General features: G+C 46.1%; 1 protein-coding gene across 2 annotated transcripts in view; it reads left to right on the top strand.

The window, feature by feature from the left end:
* The first annotated feature begins 15,927 nt into the window (after positions 1-15,927).
* Utp25 (UTP25 small subunit processome component) overlaps positions 15,928-22,195 on the top strand; it is a 66,367-nt gene continuing 60,099 nt past the window's right edge. For both annotated transcript variants that reach the window (XM_050148242.1, XM_050148241.1), the window contains exons 1-4: positions 15,928-16,101; positions 16,543-16,582; positions 17,507-17,738; positions 21,568-21,726. In XM_050148242.1, coding sequence (XP_050004199.1) covers positions 15,995-16,101; positions 16,543-16,582; positions 17,507-17,738; positions 21,568-21,726 — 538 coding nt within the window. In that variant the 5' untranslated portion in view covers positions 15,928-15,994. The remainder of the gene's footprint in view (positions 16,102-16,542; positions 16,583-17,506; positions 17,739-21,567; positions 21,727-22,195) is intronic.

Raw genomic sequence — 22,195 nt, 5'->3', positions numbered from 1 at the left:
TTCAGATTTAGTTATTGTCTTACTTATGAAAACTGAATCTTTTTGGCAAACTGTCACCAGTTAGAAAGCTCCCAGCCCCAAAGTCTTAACTGAGCTATTTGCCTTTTGGAGGGTCTCCAGATCACTTGACTCCTAGCCTTTCCCTCCAGGAATTCTTCACAAAGGAAGAAGCTGTGTTTGAGATAATGTTTGAAGCGTATCGTTGGTGTTCCGGGTGGAAAAATAGGAGAAACCATTTCAGGCCAGATGAAGAGTGTTGCTTTCAGGCCAGATGAAGAGTGTTGCTATGGTTCTGAGAAGTCCTGTGGGAGGTCAGGACACACCAGTCGGCAGGGGTATGACGTCAGCAGGGATGAGGTAAACCGGAAACAGTCCGAGGGAATCCAAGTGTCCTCCTGAGGAGCTGAACTTTCCCATTTACTGTGAGGGCTTGTGTAAAAGCTATCAGCAGCGAACAGACAACATTCTGTATGTTAAGTGTATCTGAAAACAGTGAGGGCCTGGCTGCCTGGGACGCTCCTCTCCTCAAGGAGGTATAGTCACCTCCCGATTACAAGCCCAGTTTGCCCTGGGAAAGCCAGGTTTTCTGTAAGATTTGTGAATTTTGCATAAATTCGCAGTAAGTTTTAAACGACATGAGTCTTGCAAAATACACATGGGATTGAGAAAAAGGCTCAGAGAGTAAGAGCAAGCATGAGGACCTAAATTCAAATCCTCTGGCACCCACGGGAAAGCTTTGCTCTCTGAGAAGGGCACATGGTCAGTTTCAAGTCTGAATTGCTGAACTTTAAGACACAGGCAGGCCTGCAAGGGAGTCCCACTCAGAGCAGAGTTTTTTGTTAGTCTCTGCTTTCCCGGGGTAGCTTCTGCTGTGGCCACTGCGACCACTGTACGTGGTTCCTTCTACTTTTAAATCCATAGAGAAATTCAGATACCAAGTCTGGTTTGTTTGTTTGCTTGCTTTTTCTTCTCATTCTGTTCAGACCGCGAAATCAGATACAAGGTCACCAACACACCTGTCCCTTCTAGCACAGAGACACCTGCAATCGCTAAACTGCCGGCCACAGCAGTGGCTCCCTGGCCTGTCAGGGAAAAGCCTACCAGGCCTGTGCTGGCCCCATGCCTGCCTAGCTAACTCCCCTGGGGTAGGCAGAAAGCTTCAAAATACAGCCTGCTCACTATCGGCAAAACATTCCTTGCAGGACTGGGCAAGGCTGCCACATCCGTGGGGGGCTGGCGGTGACAGGGTCTTCAATAAGGAGGTATTAAGAGAGCACGAACCAGAACTGGAGGCTCAATGATGAGCCAATATTTCTATTTAGGTCTAGTTGAAATAATGCCTTCTTCCTCCCTCCCACACTCCCATGCTCCCTTCCTCCCATCTGCACCCTGCGAGCCCTGATTGGCAGGTAAAGTTGAACAGAGATGAGATGGTTGGAGTAAGAAGGTTCACTGGCTTGTTCTGACAACCAGCATAACTTGTTCAGAAAGTCTGGGTGATTTCTCTTTCGGAAATGAAGTTAAAAACTTGGTTGTAAAATGTGCTGTTTGCTTGTCCTTTTTCATCTTCACCCAGCTGATTATAGTTTTTCTCTTTCCTTTCAATTTTTCTATTGATGTTTTTAATTAGTACATGTGTTAATTGTACAGAATGGTGGGTTTCTTGTGATATTACTTCCTCTTTTTTTTTTTTAAAGGATCGCCTATACCCAGGCTGGCCTTGAACTTCTATGTAGTCAGGAATGACTTTAAATTTCTGATCTTGCTGAGTGCTGAGCCACCACATACCTGGTTTTGGCATTTTCATATATGCATACGGAGAAATGTGGCTACAGTGTCCCCTCTCCCCCTCTCCCTCCATTCCTCTCTTCCCCTCTCTCCTTCAACGGAGGATTGAACCCAGGGCCTCGAATGTACTAGGCAAGCACTATCTCATTGAGCTATATCCCCAAGCCCTCTTTTTATTTTTACTTTGAAACATCTCACTAAATTGTCTAGTCTGTCTTTAAACTTGCTCCCTTTGCCTCAGCCCCCAAAGTAGCTGGGATTTACAGACCTGTCCCAGCAGATCAGACTCTCCAAGATGATTCTCTACGGTTGCCAATATGAGTTGTGGGGGGGTCTTCCAAAATGTGCATAAATTCCCCACCAGCCACCCACAAAGACCCCTCTGGGCCCCTTTCATTTTCATTAAATGGGTTTTATTGTTTGTTTGTTTGGTTGGTTTTTTTGAAAAGTACTTTATCCAGGTTCTCAGGGAGTAGGAAACTACCCAGCCTGTTGTGCTACTGACTTTTCTATTAGGTCATAAGGGGAACTGGAGGCTTCCTTGCTGGAATGTTAATCTGGCCCAGAGGCCTGAAGTCATATCCCAGGATGTGGATGTGTGGCCATCTGTCTTTCCTGGGGGTGGAGGGGAGTAACGGGGGAGGATGCAGCCACTCTGCCTTTGACCCTGACTGAGCCCAGGGGCAGGACCTGGAGCTTTAGGAGCCTGGGAAACTCTCCGTGAGACTCCGTGTCTGGAAACCCTGGGAGTTTCGCTCTGACCCAGAGCAGACATGCAGCCTCCCAGTTACAAGTAGCAACCTGTCCTCTCTTCCCGCCCAGACTGAGAGAGTGTTGGCATCTCTAGTTCAGGCCCAGACCCGCCTGGCAGCCAGATTCCACAGCCTGGGTAGGAAGCTGATGTCAGCCCAGTGACCATTTCCCTCTCTCTTGTCGGAGGGATTTTCATGCTGGCAGTGTGGGGTGAAGGGTGGGCACAGGCTTCTCCTTGTGTTAGAGTGGGAGGAAGAGGTCAAGTTATGGAGACAAAAAAACAGAGGGTAGGGTAGACAAGCTTCCCAGACCCCATTCCAGAAGCACCCTAAGCTGAAAGTCACAGACAGAGGTCTCAGGGAAGGCTGGACGGTCCCACTATCCCCCTGGCCAGAGTGGTAGGCAAAGATGGGTTAGGCTGGGTCTTCAGAGTCCTTGTTTTCTGGGCCCTGAGTGGAATGAGGCCCGACTTGCTGATCTCTCGGGCCTGGATTAGCAGGTGGGAGTAGTGGATCGTGTGTGTGTGTGTGTGTGTGTGTGTGTTTGTGTGTGTACATGCCTGTGTATGCGTCCCTGTCCATGTTTGTGTGTATACAGTATGTGTGTATGTCTGTGCGTGAGTACCTGTACATTTGTGAGTAGGCAGTGTGTACAGGTATGCGTGCATGCATGTGTGTATGCACATGTCTGTGCTTGCGTGTCTGTGCATGTTTGTGTGTATGCAGTGTGTGCATGTGCGTGTGTGTGCGTGCTTGTGCGTGTGTGTGTGTGTGTGTACAATCTGTGCTACTACGTGTACTATGCCTGTAGTGCAGCGCCTGCACTACAAGACAGTTCGCAAGTCTTGGGAAAGAGCCTGGAGATTTAAACACACAAAGATACACAGAGACAGAGACACAGGTCATCCTTGAATTCCCCAAGAATGATCCCTTTATTGTGTTCAGGGGCAGCTTATATAGTGCTCTGGCCACGCCCCAGCTCTCAGGATCTTTCAGCTGCAGACCCATCAGAACCTACTCCCCTGCCATCAGGGTCTCGTGCTCGGAGCAGCTGCAGGCTGCTCAGAGCAGAGGGAAACAAGTTGTTTACAGAAAATTCAGGGTCTGGTGGTCTGCAGTCCCGTGTGTGTGTGTGTGTGTGTGTGTGTGTGTGTGTGTGTGTGTGCTAGATCACCCAGGGAAAGGCAAAGCTGCCAGTTTTAGCACATAACACAGGCCTTGGAGTATAATTTTAATTTTGAACCAACAACAAATTTATTTATTTTGTCTGAAATTCAAATTTATCAGAACGCGTCTGGTTTTATAGCCACCCCTATACAGACATCTATCGCTTTTGGGGCCCTGAGCTAGGTCTGGTACTTACAACCTCTCTGGTCCCACTGGGGTAGAGTGGGCAGCTGCTGAACACAGACCCTCCCCTCGGCCACCTCCTCACTTCGCAACAAGGAATTCTTTGGGTGCTGGTTCTGCAGGTTACTTTGGGGGGCCCAGCCTGCACCAGGCCAGCCAGCCATGTGGCCACAATCCCTCCACTTGGGTTCTTAAACCCTAGACACTTTCATGTCAAGCATTCGCGCTGCATCCTGGGCACCCTTTGAAGATGAAAAGCTCGGCAGAGCGGAGCAATGCCCTGTTATAATTAACATCATTAAGAGCAATTTTTCTCGTTGCCCCAAAGAAACCTCACTTCTCGTAAGGAACACCTGTCTCACTCTCCCAGGAGGTGGCCAGCTCATCCAGTCCAACCCCACCTCCCTGCCTTTCCCACCCTGTGCTGCCTTAGACTTGATTGTTCCGTTTTACCTTTTCAGATGATTCTCCTGCAGGAAAAGGCACCCAGCCCTCCATGCAGCGTACTCACAGTCTCCTGGGACCTGCGGTTGTCTGTCTGCTGGAATGGAATCACCTGAGAAATAGGAAAGCCTGGAGCTACTTATCATTTCAGCCCTGACTTTGTTCCCAGTGGAAGCTACCACGGTCTCACTTCTCAGCCCAGGGGCCCTAACATTAGGAGAAGGGCTTCTTTGATTCTACAGGTCAAGCTATTGCAGTATAGTGGCCAGGAGCTCACACCATGACAGAGCAGCCCAAGGGTGTGCTGAGAGGCCCTGGATGGAATTCTCCTTGTCTTGTGTCCAGGCTGTGCTTCCTCTATGGAACAAGATGATGAATATGTCTAGAGAAGTTTTCATTCTGTAACTCTGCAGCAAGGGGGAAAGGCTCAGGGTTTCTGAGCTGTGCCAAATTAATCTACTCATAACAGCAGAATTAGCAACTCTCTCTGGATTCCTGGGAATTCTGGCATACAGCTGTAGGGCTTCCTGGCACACCTAGAGTGTGATTTAGTTTTGACAACTACATATCAGGCCAGATACTGCAGAGATCTCTGTGTGGCCACTGTTCGCAGAGCAAGATTTCTGCCTGTGTGCTCAAGAATTCTAGACTATTGATGATGTCAAATTAGAGAAGCAGGGGCTGGAGAGAGGGCTTGGCAGTAAAGATCATTTACTGTTCCTCCAGAGGACCTGAGTCTGGTCCCTAGCACATTGGGTTCACAAGCAACTGTAACTCCAATTCCAGTGAGAATTCTATGCCCCTTTCTAGGCTCTATGGGCACACACCTGGCACATTCACACACACAAATACAGACACATGCACACAAATAAATCCTTTTTTTTTAATTAGCAAGTGATGATAAATTCTCCCTCCACCCAGAATCTATCTTTAATCCTTTTATTTTGGCTCTGCCCTAGATTGCTTGCTTGTTTTCTTTCTTTCTTTCTTCCTTCCTTCCTTTCTTTCTTTCTTCCTTCCTTCCTTCCTTTCCTCCCTCCCTCCCTCCCTTCCTTAATTCTTTTTCTTTTAAAGAAATCACAAGAATGAACCCTAGAGCTCAGAAGAGTATGTCAGCAGGACCTGAGAGCACAACCCTCTCCTCTTCCCGGAATGAGCATGCACGCACTCACACACCATCAGTCAGAGCCCTCTCTGCATAGACACACACACACAGAGCCACACATCTACCTACTCACACGTATACTCAGAGGCAGCTCATTGTCCCAAAGAGCCACCCCCACCATGAGCCCTTACATACTTCCCTAGGAGAAATACAGTTGAGACTCCCCCCACCCTGGCTGCTTTGTTCAGTTTAACTTAATAGAAACATTGCCTAGACAGCAAATGGTCACTCAACAGCCTAACCACAGCCCACACTGGATGTGACCAACCTAGACTCTGAGATTAGGGTCACCAGAACATACCAGATGAGCTAATAAACTAGGGGTGTCTGAGAGAGGCTCGGTGAGACACCGAACCTCCTCACAGGAAAGGCAAGACTCTGGATGGTTGACTCAGGTCCATGAGCTTACCGTAGGAAAGGGGGGACACCATGGAAACAGCCTGAAGCTGGCCTGGAGCCTCTCTCCAGCCCAGCCTCCTTGTAGTCATGTGAAGTCAAGAAACATGGCCATGCTCTTGGGACCCCAGGAGTGCGGACTCTGGCAGCAACACCATCAGGAGCTGGTTCTGGTCTGGTAGCCTGAGCTAAGCATGGGAAGTTGGGAAAGCTGGTAGAGAAGCAAGTGGAGTGAGGAGAAGGTTGGTTGTCCTTAAGCACAGCCAGGCTGCAGCAGTACTGACGTTAGTGTCCCTTGGTTTTGTTTTGTTGTGTGACTGAATCTTGCTATATTGCCCAGGCCAGCCCTGAACTCAAAATCCTTCTAGCCCAGCCTCCTGAGAACTGGAATTACAAGCCTGTGCCTCCATAGCCAGCCTGGAAAAAGCCTTTGACAGCCTTGGGGGAGAAAGAAATGACTTCCTATAGAAACTCATCACTGGGGTTGTTGACTTAAAAACAACCCAGTCCTTTTAACAGGAGGCAAAAGCTCAGAGACTACTCCAAGACTTTTTTGTTTGTTTTGTTTTGTTTTTAGACAGGTTTCTCTGTAGCTTTGGTTCCTGTCCTGGAACTAGCTCTTGTAGACCAGGCTGACCTCGAACTCACAGAGATCTTCCTACCGCTGCCTCCCGAGTGCTGGGATTAAAGGCCTGTACCACCACTGCCCGGCTTCCAAGACTATTCTTTAAGCCTCACCTACCCCTTCCTAGACAAAAAGTTGGAGCTTTCATGTTTTGATCAGAAATACATAATTTGCTGGGTGTTTCTCTCAACTTTCCAAGGTCGTTTTGTTTTTTTAAAGAGCCAACCCTGGTTTCAGGGAGCATTAATTAAGGCAAATGGTAATTATAGACCTGGGGGTCTCACGTAGCCCAGGCTGTAGACCCGGGGTCTCACGTAGCCCAGGCTGTAGACCCGGGGTCTCACGTACCCCAAGCTTGCTGGTTAGAATTTTATCAACCCGACATAGACAAGAGAGTCACCTGGGAAGAAGGGGCCTCCGTAGAGGAACTCCCTCTAACTCATGAGCCTGGGGGCATGTCTGTGGTGCATTTTCTTGATTACTGATAGATGTGGAAGAGCCCAGATCCTGGGGGGCAGTGCCAATCCCTGGCAAGTGGCCATGAAATGTGTCAGAAAGTGAGTGACCATGGGGAGCAAGCCAGCAAGCATCACCGTCTAGGGGCTTTCCTTCAGTGCCTGCCTCCACGTTCTCCCCTTGAACTCCTGCCCTGACTTTTCTCCATGGTGGACTGTGATGTGGATATATAAACCCTTTGTCTGTGTTTTATCACTGCAGCAGGAAAGCAGACAGTTAAAGAGGATGACCTTGAACTCACAATCCTCCTGCTTCCGCCTTTTCACTTCTGTGATTACAGAAATTGTTAAGATTATAAACCTTCATTTTTTAAAAAGGAAGATTCACAAGGCTGGGGACTTGGCTCGGTGGTGAAGTACTGACTTAGCAGGTGCGAAGCTCTGGGCTCTGCCTCGGAATTCCCCCGCCCCCTTCCTTCTCCTGTAAGTCATCACAAGGCTGACTGTGCCACGAGGAGTCATGGTTTCCATAAGCAAGACGGCATGTGATGGATGAATTTGGAAACCTGCTCTGTGTCCAGGTCAGGCCATCCCAGGTTGCATTAGTCACTCGCTCTTTGCTCTCAGTGTGCAGCTTACACTTTCATTAAAGAATCTATCTCTCTGTCTGTCTTTCTCTCACACACTCAACACACACACTCATACACACACACACACACACACACACACGCACGCACACAATTGTTACCATTGCTTTGATAAGACACCATGACCACAACAACTTGGGGAGTAGAGGGTTTATGTCACTCACAGTCCATATAACAGTTCATCATCAAAAGCCATCAGGACAGGAACTAAAGCAGGGGAGAAACCTGGAGTCAGGAGCTGATGCAGAGGCCATGGAGGGGCACCGCTTACTGGCTTGCTTCCCATGACTTGCTCAGCCTGTTTTCTTATAGAACCCAGGACTACCAGCCCAGGGATGGCATTACCCACAATGGGCTGGGCACTCCCCCGTCTATCACTAATAGAGAAAATGCCTACAGCCAGATCTTACGGAGGCATTTACTCAACTGAGGCTCCTTCCTCTTTGATGACTCTAGCTTGTGTCAAGTTGACATAAACCTGACCAGTACAAGAAGCACAGCAGCAGAGGAGGCAGAAAGCTGTCAAGAGTCAGAGTCTTCTGGACAGGACAGGCCCGCTGAGCTCATGAGTTCACAGGAGCCTTGGCTGCATGCAAAAGATCCAAACTAGATCAAGCCAGTCAATATTCCAGCATGGAGGGGAGATGTTCATGAGCCCCCTCCCCAACCCCTAGTAGTTCAGGAACTATTGGCAGTTAACAAGAGTCAGTTTTTTAAGGGTGTGGCTTCACACCCATGAGTACAGGGGCAGTATACATTAAGTCAGAGAACTGGAGAGAAAAAAGACACAAATTTTGGAGGAGGTAGGGAGATGATAAATCTGGGAGTAGCTGAGGGAGAAATGGAGAGTGATTATCATTAAAATATAATATCTCCTTTTATTAAGTTTTTAAATAAATATGTGTACATATATAATGTAATATAATATATATGAACTTATTATATAGTGATGTCATGATGTCTTGGAGACTTGACTTCTGTTCTAAGAGTCTTAAATGTACCCCAAAGACCCACATGCTTCTGATACTATCAGAAAATGGAAGAAACCTTGAATGTTGAGGACTACTGGGATGCCTTCTAATGAAAGGGGGCAGAACCCTGGCCCCGAGGTAAAAGGTTTTGGAATGGGAATGCCCCATGCTCCATCATAATGTGCTTTCTCTAAGGACCAGAGACCTCCCAAACCGTGACCCAAGATATCTCTTTGGTGTTGCTGTTAGTAAGCACCCGGCAGAAGCAACTTAAGGAACGAAGGAAGGGTTAATTGTGTCTCACAATCTGAGGGGATACAGTCCAGCCTGGTGGGGAAAGCATGGTGGCTGGAGTGAGAGGTTCATGTTACACGTGCAGTCTAAAGTCAGAGAGAGAGAAATACTGGTGTTCAGCTCCCTGTCCCTATTCAGCCCAGGACCCCATCCCCTGGAATCAATGTGTCTTTCCATCTTCTCCAAGATGACAATGCCTTTGCTCTTTATAGATTGTTTTTTCTCTGAGACTTATTTTTATTTTTAATCTGTATGTGTATGTGTACAGTATGTGTGGAGGTTGCCTGTGGAGGCCAGAAAAAAGTGTTGGGTTCCATGGAGCTCAAGTTACAGGGGATTGTGAGCTGCCCAACAATGGTGCTCGAAACTCAACTTGGGTCTTCTGGAAGAGCAGCAAGTGCTCTTAACTGCTGAACTGTCCCCCAGCACCTATAACTTATTCTTTCAAAGTTGATACATTAAATATATACATAAAAGATACATTTAATACAACACATACATTAAAGATAGTCTTTTAAAGTTGATACATTAAAATGATTAAAAGCTGATCAACCTATCCCATGTGTGTGTGTGTGTGCGTGCAAATACACATACACACAGGTGCATTTATGTGGAGGCCAGAGGAAGATGTTGGATATCTCCTATCACTCTTTGCCATGTTCCTTTGAGGCAAGGTCTCTCACAGAACCTGAAGGTTGACATTTCAAATGCCTGGGTGGCCAGCAAGCTCCCAGTACCCACCTGTCTTTGCCGGGCTTGGTTTTTATGTAGATGTTGGGAATTCGAACGCAGGTCCTTCTGCTTACAGGGTTACTGCTTGCACCCACTGAGACTTCTGAGACCTCTGACTAACCGATCTCTCATTGATCCTCCCTCTGGAATATGAGTTCCCTTAGGCCAAGGACTTTATTTTGTTCTTTTGCATAAATCCTCCTGACCTTCAATATTTAAATACATCACAGGGGTGTAAAAATTTAGTAATTACTGGATTATTGAAGTCCAGATCATGTCATATAACTTTTTGGGGTGAAATCCTTTAAGAGCTCCTTGTTGAAGGAGCTGCGGGCCTCTTCCCACAGCCCGGCTCCCAGCTGCCTGGCTAGCTTATGCCCCGAAATAACAACACACAAACTGTATTCATTTAAACACTGCTTTGCCCACTAGCTCTAGCCTCTTATGGGCTAATTCTCATATTTTGCCTAACCCATTTTTAGTAATCTGTGTAGCACCAGTCTTACCAGGAAAGATTCAGCATGTCTGACCTGGCAGTTTGCTTCATTGCATCTGCCCAGGAGAGGGGAGCATGGTCTGAGCTCACTTCCTCTTCCTCCAAGCATTCTGTTCTGTTTACTCCACCCACCTATGTTCTAACCTATCAGGACCAAGCAGTTTCTTTATTAATTAACCAATGACCTTCCTCCATCAAGCTCCTCGTCTTTTATGGCACCAAAACTAAACTCCTCAACAAGGAATCCAGAGCTTCCGTGCAATGGCTCCTCACCTGCCTGACTTTCCAAGAGCTCACCAGAAAGCTGCAGGATACTTGCAGTTTCCAAACATACCTGGGCACCTCACCCATCCCAATGTCTCTGCCTATAACAGTTTTTTCTCACACATTTTCCCTGGAAACTCCCGCTCGCCCCATCCTCTTTGCCACCCTTTCCTTATGCAAGAATGTCTCTGTTCTTTGCATCACAGCTCGGCTGACTTTATCCTGTGGGTTCCTGCAACCCTTTGTGCGTTTTTCAGCCTACAGCAATGTAATTACTGGCGAATGGCTTTGTCTCCCAAGTTGGGCTTGAGATCTTCAAAGGAAAAGTCTGAAGTTTGAGCCTTCTAAGTCCTTGATGCCTGATGTTGTGACTGCAACATAGTAACTGCCTCCTGTTAGATCAACAGAAAAACCTGGTGCTGCCTGTACTCATGAGCCCTCACCAGAAAAAAATGGAAAGCAGAGTGCAGTTACACAGCCCTCCAGTAGAGGGGGCCATGCTAAACTATCTCCTGTAGCCTCTGGAGTCTGTCCTCGCATCAGATAGATACAAATAGATGAAATATTTTCATTTGTAGTCTATATCTACTGGTAAGTCGATGCCCAGGAAGAATATTTATTTAAGGTCACTGCTTTTTAAAAGGGGTTTACCATGGCTAGTGGGGAGGGCTCTGTGTGCTTGTGATCCCAGGACTTAGGAGGCTGAAGCTGGAGGACCTTGAGACCCTGCCTCAAAAGACTGAAAATGAAAAGTTATTATATCCCAGGCCCTGGGCACCTGTTAGGAATAGAAAGAGGGGAAACAATCTCATTTTCTGGAGCCACTATGGAAGGAGCTTATTTCTCACTGCCTGTGAGTGCTGTGGTGTCCAATGGCAGCATAGATTGTGATATAGCACCGAAGATGCCATTTACAGCCCACGCATGTTTGCTCATATGGTCAGTAAGACGATCTGCTGTTCTGCGGATAGCTGAGTGGATGCCCTGATCGACAGCACTCCAAGTGTCCCATTTATCACGGCGGCGTGTAACTGTCTTCATGTTCGTCTGAATGCAGACAACACGGAGCACTCCCTGAGGAGGCTGGGATTAAAGGCGTGCACCACCATGTCTGGCTTTCAATGTTACTTTCTGAGGCAGGATCTCTCACTGAGACTGGGGTGTGCTGCGGTTTCACACATGGACCTGTTTGCATATGGCTTCTGGGTACCCAAACTGGGTCCTTATGCTTGCTGTAGACACTTTTCTACCATCTCTCCAGCCTGTTACCATGTTTTAAATTCCAGACATTATCAGGACCTGAGACGTAGCCTTAAACGGTGCTTTCCCTGGCCCCACTGGCAATCTTGGACAAAGCCTCGCTCACTTTGTGTAGTTTACATTAGAACATAGGTTTGTCTTTCTAAAGATGTTTGCCAGATAGCACACAGGCATCTTCATACCTTATATATGGTGTGTGCAAGGCATTAAATCACATTCTTTTCACAGCCCCACTACTTTATGATTCTAAAAAGAGAAGCGCAGGAGACTGGAGGACTTAGCGCCCAATTTCTGTTGAGAACTGACAAAGATGAAGGAGCAAGCATTTATTTTCTTTCTTTTTCTCGGTTCATTTTTCTTCCTTCTTTTCTTTTCTCTTTTCTTTTCTTTTCCTTTCCTCTTTCTTTCTTTCTTTCTTTCTTTCTTTTTTGAGACAGAGTTTCTCTGGGAAGCCCTGCCTATCTTTGAACTGCTCTGCCCCCAAGTGCTGGAATTAAATGCATGCACCATCACCACCCAGTTTATTTTTTCTAGATAACTGGACTACTGAGGAATCAAAATGCACAAAAGAACTTTGTCAATAAGAACTGGTAAATTAGACCATGAGGGCTGGAGCTACACGCAGTGATGGATAATTGTCTACTGTGATGTTGAATTAGCAGCGGCTGGGCTGTGTCCCCGGCACCCGGCCACCAGCATGGCTAGCTTATGCCCAGAAATAATTACACGGAAACTGTATTCTTTCAAACACTGCCTGGCCCGGCTAGTTCCAGTTTCTTATTGGTTAGCTCTTTCATATTGTTCTAACCCATTTCTAATATTCTGTGTAGCCCACGAGCTGGCTTACCAGGGAGGATCTTAACCTGTGTCTGTCTGGAGCGGGAGAATCATGGCGACTCCTTGACTCAGCTTCTTTTTCCCAGAATTCTGTTCTGTGTACTCCACCCACCTAAGAGTTGGCCTATCAAGGGGCCTAGGCAGTTTCTTTATTAGTAAGAAATCACTCCCACATTTCATCTTTAACCTCATACACCTGTGCACACACACACACACACACACACACACACACACCAAACCTATACAAAGAATTCTTCAGGATTTTGAATTAATTTATTCATTTGTGTGTGTGTGTGTGTGTGTGTGTGTGTGTGAGAGAGAGAGAGAGAGAGAGAGAGAGAGAGAGAGAGAGTCAGGTGTGCACGCGCCACAACGTGTGGAGGTTAGAGAGCAACTTTCAGGAATTGTTCTCTCCTTTTACTGTGTGGGCTCCTGGAATCGAACTCTGATCGTCTGACTTGACTGTAAGCATCTTTCCCACTGAGTCATTTGCCAGGTCCGGGCAAAGAATTTAGACACTATGTATCATGTTTGGTAAAATTATAAAAAGAAAGGAAATAAGTTGTCTGTCTTATAATAGGAACAAAATCCTGAGTCTTACAAATGTGATAGGTTTTTATCTACAGTCACCAATTCATGAGAACTACAGGATTCATTAAACCAACAGAGTACTGAAATAAAATTATGTGGTATTTATGAGATTGGAAATTTGAATGTTGACTGATATATTTTTTAAAACACTGTTATTAGATAAAATAATACCATATTGTGTTTCATACTAAGTATACCAAAATATACTACATTTTAGAAATATGCTAAATATTTGCAGAATTAATGATTCCTGCAATTTGCTTCAGAATATGTAGAGTGAGTGAACAGTAACTATGGGATGGGATAATTGCTGAGGCTGAGCATCAATTATGTGGAGTCTATTATATCCTTTTGTCAAGCTTTGCATTAAGTGTATTTGACATTTCCCATGCAACTTCTTTTTTCTTTTAAATTATTAAAGCTTCCTAAATATTCTGGTGCTTGTCTAGGGGACATTCTTTTCCTTCTCCCACACCTCCATCATATTCCTAGAGGCTTACATAAACTTCAAGTAGTCCAGGAACATTAACTTACACATCTATTAGCACCCTTTGTACAGTAATGTAGAAGATTATTTCCTGAATGACCGTTAACTCCCCACAGACCGCATGACTTTGAATACGTAAAACAAATATCCTAAAAGAGAGAAAAAGAGTTCTAAGAGTAGGAAGAAAAAAAAATCTGCTTTTTGTTAAAACTTCCTAGGAAGTGTGTGTGCGTGTGTGTGCGTGTGTGTGTGTGTGTGTGTGTGTGTGTGATAGAAAACTTCTACAAGAGACATGGAGACAATGACTAGGTTCTTAGCCATTAGGTTACACTCACACAGGATACCCTTGTTGAAGGTGAATATCAATATTTTGAGGAAAGGGGATTGTTTTCCAATATTCAGCAAGCCAATGCTCAGACTGCTTCTCTGGAAACAGGATGAATTTTTTGCCTAAACCTGGGAACAGTCTAAACTTGCATGCTGTAAGCTAGGTAAGACTGAGCTGGAGCTTCCGGCTTCTGATGTGAGATCCCAGGAAGAACAAGAAACTGCACGTCTGGGGCCAGGGGTGGGGCTAGGGCACCTGGAATGCAGTGAAAGGAGAAAAAGTAGGGCTCTTTATTGGGTAGAGCCAGGTTATACTGTGACCAGAGCCATAAAACCTGTAAGGACACTTTGCAAACAGCCCTTTGTTTATCTAGGTGACTATACCTTTTATCTTCCAACTGGAGAGAAGACAGATGTTTTTTAATGGGTCCCTTGGCCAGGCCAGCTGCCGGCCACCACCCTTCTGTTTGCATGGCTTTTGAGACTCTCTTGCCTGCCCTTTCTTCCTCACACTGCCCCTCCATTTAATTATCATCAGCCGGTGACCCTGGAACAAAGGGTGTGGGGCTAAGTCAGGCCTGGCTACTCTTCCGCAGAAACACAAAACACACTTGGGTGTCTCCCGTTGTGCCTTGAGTCTGGGGTTGGTGCTGGTATGAGTTTTTGGTGTTCATTGACCTTCATCTTGAAGGAAAATATGTCCTGTGTGGTCTCAAACAGCCTCACCCATGGTTGTGTATCCCTGAAACACAGACCTCAGCAGTTTTCTCACTTTTCCATTTTTATTTAGGTTTATTTTTTTGTTTTGTTTTGTTTTTGTTTTTGAGAGTAAGGTCTTGCTATGAGTCACATCAAATTCACAGAGATCTGCCAGCCTCTACCCCTCAAGGGCTGGGATTAAAGGTGTGTGCCACCATGCCAAGCTAATTTTTCTTTTTTATATCAAGGTCTTGACCTGTCAATTCTCTTGCCTCAGCCTCCTTGGGGCTGGGATTGCAGGCATGAGTCACCATACCCAGCTTGTTTATTTGGTGTGTTGTTTTATTTTATTCAGTATTGAGGATCAAACCGTAGGATTTGTGAAGTACCTTGGTTAGGCACCCTACCACTGAGCTACACCCCTAGCCCGGTTAGGCTATTACTCACACTCGCAATAAAACACATCAACTTTAAAAGTACACTTTGACTCGTTTGGGTGATAATGCAGGCAAGATGCTAGTTTATCTGTGTTTCGCTTTTGTTAAAGAATGAATGTCGGGAAAGATGTTTTTTTTCAGAGGCTCTCCTCAACCCTCCCAAAAGAGCAGTGGCGTGGGAAGGGAACCTCAACCTGTGGGTTGAAGAGCCTAGTACATAATAATAGCCCAACTCCAGACTCCCTTCCCCCTCTCTCTCCGCCCCTTCTCTCTCTCTTTCTTTTTCGAAGCAGGGTTTCTGTGTGTAACAGACTGGCTCTCCTTGGAACTCGCTCTGTAGAACAGGCTGGCCTCGAACTCAGAGGGATCCGCCTATTTCTGCTGGGATTAAAGGCGTGTGCCGGCAACCACCACCTTCGGCTCTCTTCTTACTAAGAATCAGTTTCCAAATCTGTCTCATCAGATTGACTCACAAGGCCCGTTTGGACAGTGTGCGGTTCAAGTGGGATGAGCAGGCACCCTTAAATGTCCGTCGTATTATTTGTATTCAACCGTTTCTGCTCGTGTACATCGACGCAGGCTGACTCCCACATCCCAGCGTCCTGGATTCTGTTCTTAGCTCTTGGGGATGAGGAGGAGAAGCCACCAGCCTCGCTCCCGCAAAATAAAAACAAAAACAAACCAAAGAAAAAATAACCAGGGTAAGGTAAAAGATATCCACCCACGAAGCCAGCCAGCCTGGGCCGCCCTAGCTGCGGTGCTCAGAGTACGCATGCGCAGACACGCCCCCGTGCCCTGGAGGAGCTCCGGTAGGGGGCAGCATCGCGCCCCGAAGGTTTTAACGCCTGTCGTACTCCGCCGGACGTAAAACAACTCTGCTTTACGGCACCCGCCTCCGCCGTTTACGGCGCCCACGTGTGACAACTTCCCGGTGGGAACTCCGGTGTGCTGGCTGAGGCGAGCTTGACGTTCCCGCTATGGGCAAACGCCGGAACCGCGGGCGCAGTCAGCTGCTCAGCTCGATGACCAAGAAGCAGAAGAAGCACCTCCGCGACTTTGGCGAGGAGCACCCCTTCTATGACAGGTCGGGCCGCTGAGAGGGCTGGTTCCGGCCGGTTCCGGGAGGTGCGGGGTCGCTGCGGGCCCGGGCGTGCAGCCGCGGGGTGCATTCTGCAGCTAGACCTGCTGAGACCCCTGGGCCCGCTGTCCCGGCACGAGGTCTCAGGTTAGCCTAGCCAGGTCCCCAAACACAAGCCGAACAGGCGAGAGGTGAAGCCCGGTGTGTAAGGGGGGGGGGAAAGCTGGTGTCTAACTTGTTCTTTGTCACGTGATGCCGTTGACACCCCCCCCCCCAGTTGCTTGTTGCCCGTTTGTCATCTCTCCCCTTGAAAATGCAGAATCTTTTACACTATGACTGCCTATTATTGTGTATTCTGCGTTGTTCATTTAAAGCAGAATCCTTAGGTCTGTCGTAATCTTTACAGATTAGTAGCTAAAGTTTAACAGTATCCATTTCTCATTTTAGGGTCTCCAAAAAAGAAGTAAAGCCCCAGATTTGTCAGCTGGTAATGCTTTGTTTTTCTTTATAATACTTGGAATTGGGTTGTTACCTTTAAGATCGTGTGTATGAGGAAAGCTTGGGTACTTCTCTGTGTTTTTCTGTTTTGACTGTCAGCTGTGGTTTTAGACATCTTAATTAGTTTTAAATGATGGAGAAAGATGGCTGTAAAAATTCCCGTGTGACCGTAGAAGCCAGAGTTGGGAACTACCCCATGACACTTCTGAGCCTCTGTTGGAGAGGTTCTTCGGAGTGCTGGCTGTTGGCGTGTCCAGTACTCACATCTAGTGTAAAACAGGCAGTGCCCCTCCCTTGTAATGTTATTCCCGCACCTTGAACCGTGAAGCCAAATGTCTGAGATGTAAGTTAAAGCCCATAACCTAAAATTTTGTTTGAAATGTCACTTTTTATTCCATGTGCAGCAAATGTGAACAGCTTGGTTAGCTGTTATATGTAAATTTCATGCTGGGCTTGGTTAAAGAGAAGAGATTGTCTAATGTTTGCAGAAAAGCTCATTGGACTTTTATTTCCTTTTTTATTAGTGCGTATTCATTACACAAAACAGGCTTTCATTTGGGCATTTCCAGGCATAATTAAATGATAATCTCCATGCCACCAATCCTTGCCCTGCTCTGGCCCTCAGTCTCTACCTCTACTAGGCCCCTTTCTCTTTGTAAATACTTTTTCCCTTTTAATTTTATGACTTTTGACTTCTTAAAATCTAGTTTCCTCATGCAAGAGAAAACATTTACCTTTAGTCTGTCTCATTTTTACTTAATTATCCTCCATTCTGTCCATTTCCTTGCGCGTGATTTAATTTCCTTCTTGGAGGGTAAGGAAATCCCATTAATATGTATGTCTCACATTTTATTTTAATTTTGTTTTTTTAGTGCGACAATAAAAACAATATAAAATTCCCATTTTCCTTTAGTCAGAGAGTTCAGACACTTCACATTCTGAAAGTGAATCGGAGAGTGAACAAGAGCACATTTCAGGGTACCACAGACTGCTTGCTACATTAAAGAATGTCTCTGAAGAGGAAGAGGACGAGGAGGAGGAAGAAGACGACAGTGCTGTCAGTGATGGAGATATCAATGTTGAAGATGGTGATGAAGATGTCCAGGTGGAAGAAGAAATAGCCGAGTCAACTGAGACACAGGAGCGTGAGTATTTGGGATTGGCTTGTCCTCTTTGCCAGGACAGAGTGTCCTGTGCTGTGTGGGCTGAGTGATAACATTTGGCTCCATAGCAGAGATTCAGCCTTGTTGAATTTGGTTATATTTTGAAAATCCGATGGGAACACTGACCCTCTCATCAGGAAAATACTATTGGCTTATTCTTTCAGGGATTTTTTTTTTCTGACCTAATGTAAGGCTGCCTGGCTTTCCCAAGGGACATAATTTTGTCACAGATGGATGTTTGCTGCAGAAGTTGTTCCTCTTCAATAAGAGACCAAGTGTAGTGGAAGGTAGACATAAAAATACTCAGTAATTTTTAAGTTGTAGATTTGTGTTTATGTAAAGGAAACTTGTCTGCTCTCATTGGGTCTATAGGGAGACTCTGAGAGGAGCTGGAATTGAAAGCCCAGAGGTCCTCCTTCTCAGGGCTCAGACTGCTACTTTAGGTCTTTCTTCTGTGCTGGGGAGTCAAACCCAGCACCTTGCGCATACCAGGCTGAGCTCGTCCCTAACCCTTGCGACTTTTGAGTCAAGGTCTTGCTGTGTAGCCCAGGCTAACCTTGAACTCATGATTCTACTGCTCTGGGAACATAGGTGTGTGACACCATGTCTGGCTTAAGTGGCTTTTTTAAATCAACCTCATTAGAGTATATTTTATATGCAAATGAATGATTCCAGTGTGGGCTGATGAGGCAGTTCATTGGGTGATAGCTCCACTGTGAAAGCTGACCAATAGAGTTAGATTCTTAGAACTTACATAAAGGCAGAAAGAGAACCGGGTCTGCGTGCAGCACACACACAATTATAATAATAGTAATGGTATCTATTTTTTAAATACAATGATAGCTTTTACAAGTAGTGTGCCTCCATCACCTCCAGAAAGCTCTGTCTTAGTTCTTTCTCCATCCTTTACCTGATTTCCGTCACTATAGGTTAGCTGTGCCCATTATAGAAATTAGTGCAAACATGGTCAAACACTCAGCTTTCCTACACAGACTCTCACTCTGCAAATCTGGCCTTGCATGTACTGTGTGGCCCACACCAGTCTCTAATCATGACAATCCTCCTGCTTCATCCCCTTCTACTTCCTACCCCTCAATGCTGGGATTGCAAGTGTGGTGTTCTATGCCTGGCTTGTGTCCATTTTTTACCCTATGTGTTATTGTTTTTAATACTTTGCTTTTTATTGCTGGATATCTGTGGGTGACTTCTGTGTCTTCCTATCTCCTTCCTGTTTTCCTTACAGACAGTATCATTGTATCCTTGACGGGAGTCTGGAACTTGATGTACAGACCAGGCTGGACTTAGACTCACCAGAAATCCACCTGCCTCCTGATTTAAGGTGTGCACCACCATGCGTACTAACTAGCCTCCTTTTCCTTTCTGTCCCCCGCCCCCATGCTTGCCAAACATGTGTGAAGTGCTGGGCTTCATACATGCTTGGCAAGCAGTTTCTCACTAGGTTACATTCCTGGCGTCTTCTTTCTTCATTCATTCATCCACTTTTGTGGTCCTGGCTACTGAACAGCCTGGGGTCTCGAGTATTTCTGAGCAGATACTTCACCCTGAGCTTCATCTCCAGTGCCTTTAACCTGTCGTGTAGTGTTTTACCTTGTTAGGGTAAAAATATCCTTTGCCTTGGCTGGGCATAGTAGCACATGCTTTTAATCCCAGCACTTGGGAGACAGAGGCAGGAGGATCTCTGTGAGTTCAAGGCCAGCCTGGCCTACTTGCTAAGTTCCAGGACAGCCAGGGTGATGTAATGTGTAACACCCGGTTTTGGTTTTACACCCTCGGTGCCACTGTACGGAATGCGAGTTGAGCAAGGCCTGGAGGTTAAACACAAGACACAAAGAGACCAGGGTCGATAGGAGATCAAGCGAATGCCGTTTATTCAGACTTGGGGAAGCCCTTTTCTACCTAACTGCAGCACTAGGACCCCAGCCCAGGCAGGTGGGAAATTACCATATCAACAATTGAATGAATGCCCTGCAGCTAATCACCAGGCGGGGCAGAACACTAGTCAACTGCTAGAAACTGTATGCGCCCTAGGAATAAGGGCTGAATGCTTAGTCATGTTGACCAGAAATTGTCCTCGAGATGCGCCCCAGGAATAAGGGCAGACCAGGGCCCTACAATAATGAGACTCTGACTTGAAAAATAAAAACATACATTATCTTAATTTTTGAGTGTTTGTAGGTCCTTAGTTGTGCTTTCCTTTACATTTAATTTTTTAGAGGAAAATAGACTTTGTTGTTGTTTTAGTCATAAGTGTGACTGTGGGAGGGGAGGGTGTAGCACAGAAGGTGAATGCTCGCCTTGGGAAAACAAAGCTCTGCGTTTGCCCCACACCGTAAAGCCAGGGTGATGATACAGCCTCTCAGTCTGGTACTTGGTGAAGGAGAGGCTCGAGGATCTGGTCTGAACACCTTTAATAGTACATCTTTGTTTTTGCAGGTGGGATTGCACATATATGTGGGAGGGTACATGCATGGATGCATGTGATGGACTCCTAAATTTCTGAAATTTGATTCTTTAATAAGATACTGTAGATTTTTGTTTAATTTTTCCTTTCTTTGTATTGTATATTTTGCTGCACAGGGGGTTGAGCCTAGCTAGTGTCTCACGCCTGTGCTCTACTGCTGAGTTCTGTCCTCAGCCTGGACCTTTACTCTGTAACCTAACTCTGGATTCACATTAGTCTCTTGGATATGTAACATTCAGTATTGAATACTCCTTTGATAGACATTTCATTTGTTCTGTGATTTCTTATCGTAATTCCGACTGCTGTGACATCTTCCATGTGTATCTTAGTACACTATTTTAGAATAAGTTCTAGAACTGGGTATATTAGAATTCTTCAGAGAAACTCCTAATTATGATAGAAATCTATTTTAAGGAGTTGACTCATTTGGCAAGTCTTTCAGTCTAAAGGCAATCAAGCTGGATCCCCAAGAGAAGCCACTGTTAGAGCTGGTGTTCAGTGTCTGTCAGCTGGAAGTCTTCCTCTGAGAGCAGACCGGCCTCTGTTTACTCAGACATCACTCTATGGACGGCCGGGATACAGCCCAGGTGGTAGCGTCTGCCTGGCATGTCCAGAGCCTTGGTTTCCATCTCTGGTGCTGCATCTACTGGGCAAAGATGGAGCATGGCTATAATCCTAACACCCAGGAGAGAGAAACAGGAGGTTCCGAAGTTTAAGGTCATCCTGAGCTAGTAGAGGGCTAACAAGAAGGCTAAACTACAAAAGGCCTGTGTCAAAAAATAGCCATTTGCCTTCCTGATGGAAGTCCACCAATTGGAACATACATTTAATAATTCAAACACACCTCCAGGCTTGAAGCCCAGCTTAGTTACAGAATACTTGTATCCCCTAGGTCTGTGATCAAGCTTAATTCTGAAAGGTCACTTCCACTCACTGAATTACCTGATTGTTGTTTAAAAATAGTGCCTAGTTAGGTGTGCACGTCTTTAATTTTTAATTCCAACAGTTGGGAATCAGGGCGGTGGATCTTTGTGAATTGGAGGCCAACCCTGTCTACAAAGTGAGTTCCAGGATGGCCAGGACTACATGAGAAACCCTGCCCCAAAAAACCAAAAATAAATAAATAACAATGAGCATGAATGTTTTAATTTGGTTTTTGTCAACATTTAAGTATGTGTAAGTTATTTATTTATTTTTGAAACAGGATTTCACTCTATAGGTCTTGCTGTTTGGAAATTGCTGTTGACTAGGCTGGTCTCGAACCCACAGAGCTCTACCTCACTCTGAAAATTTTACAAAATGATTTTCAACATTCTGGTATGTCTCTAGCTGATGACCCCAAAGAGAAAGATGGGGAAGAGCCACCTGATACGTCACAGAAATCCCCAGAGGAGTTCACTGATGCGAAACATGAGTCACTGTTCAGCCTGGAAACCAATTTTTTGGAAGAGGACAGTGGAGGCAGCTCTTCCCAGAGAACATCCCAAGGTGAGCGTGGCTCTGTGTTGTGGGGCTGTGCACTGATTCATGTTTAGTCTCCTGACTGAGGGAGTTCACAGAGCCAGCTCGGTAGTCGTCCTGTGGGAGCTGGAGCAGATACTTCTCGGGTAGTGGAGAGATAAGGACTGGTCTGAGAAGAAGGGGCTGAAGGGTGGAAGTGGGGGAGGCCAGTGCCCAGGCTGCAGGATCTGGAAGACTTTGCCGTCCAGTCTAGTAGGCAGAAGGGTAAAGTGCTCCCCTCTTCCTCTCCTCACCCACTCCACTGGAGCAGTACTTCTTCAGATTTGTGTGGCCCAGCGAGACCAGTCCGAGTGTTCTTATTACTAGGGCAGCTCCCCAACACCACCACCCCAGTCCCCTCCATGGTCACCGTGCCTCTGACATGGGTGTCTGCACTATCAGGTCTGCTCTTGCTGGGCAGGCCAAGCTGGTGTCCTGTGTCTGCCTTTCCTAGTTT

The sequence above is a fragment of the Alexandromys fortis genome, unplaced genomic scaffold, assembly GCF_014885135.2.
Source record: "Alexandromys fortis isolate MF-2015 unplaced genomic scaffold, M_Fortis_MF-2015_v1.1 scaffold_62, whole genome shotgun sequence".
In the NCBI taxonomy this organism is placed as follows: domain Eukaryota; kingdom Metazoa; phylum Chordata; class Mammalia; order Rodentia; family Cricetidae; genus Alexandromys; species Alexandromys fortis.
Note: the sequence above shows the minus strand (reverse complement) of the source record. Positions and strands in the feature narration are given on the sequence as shown.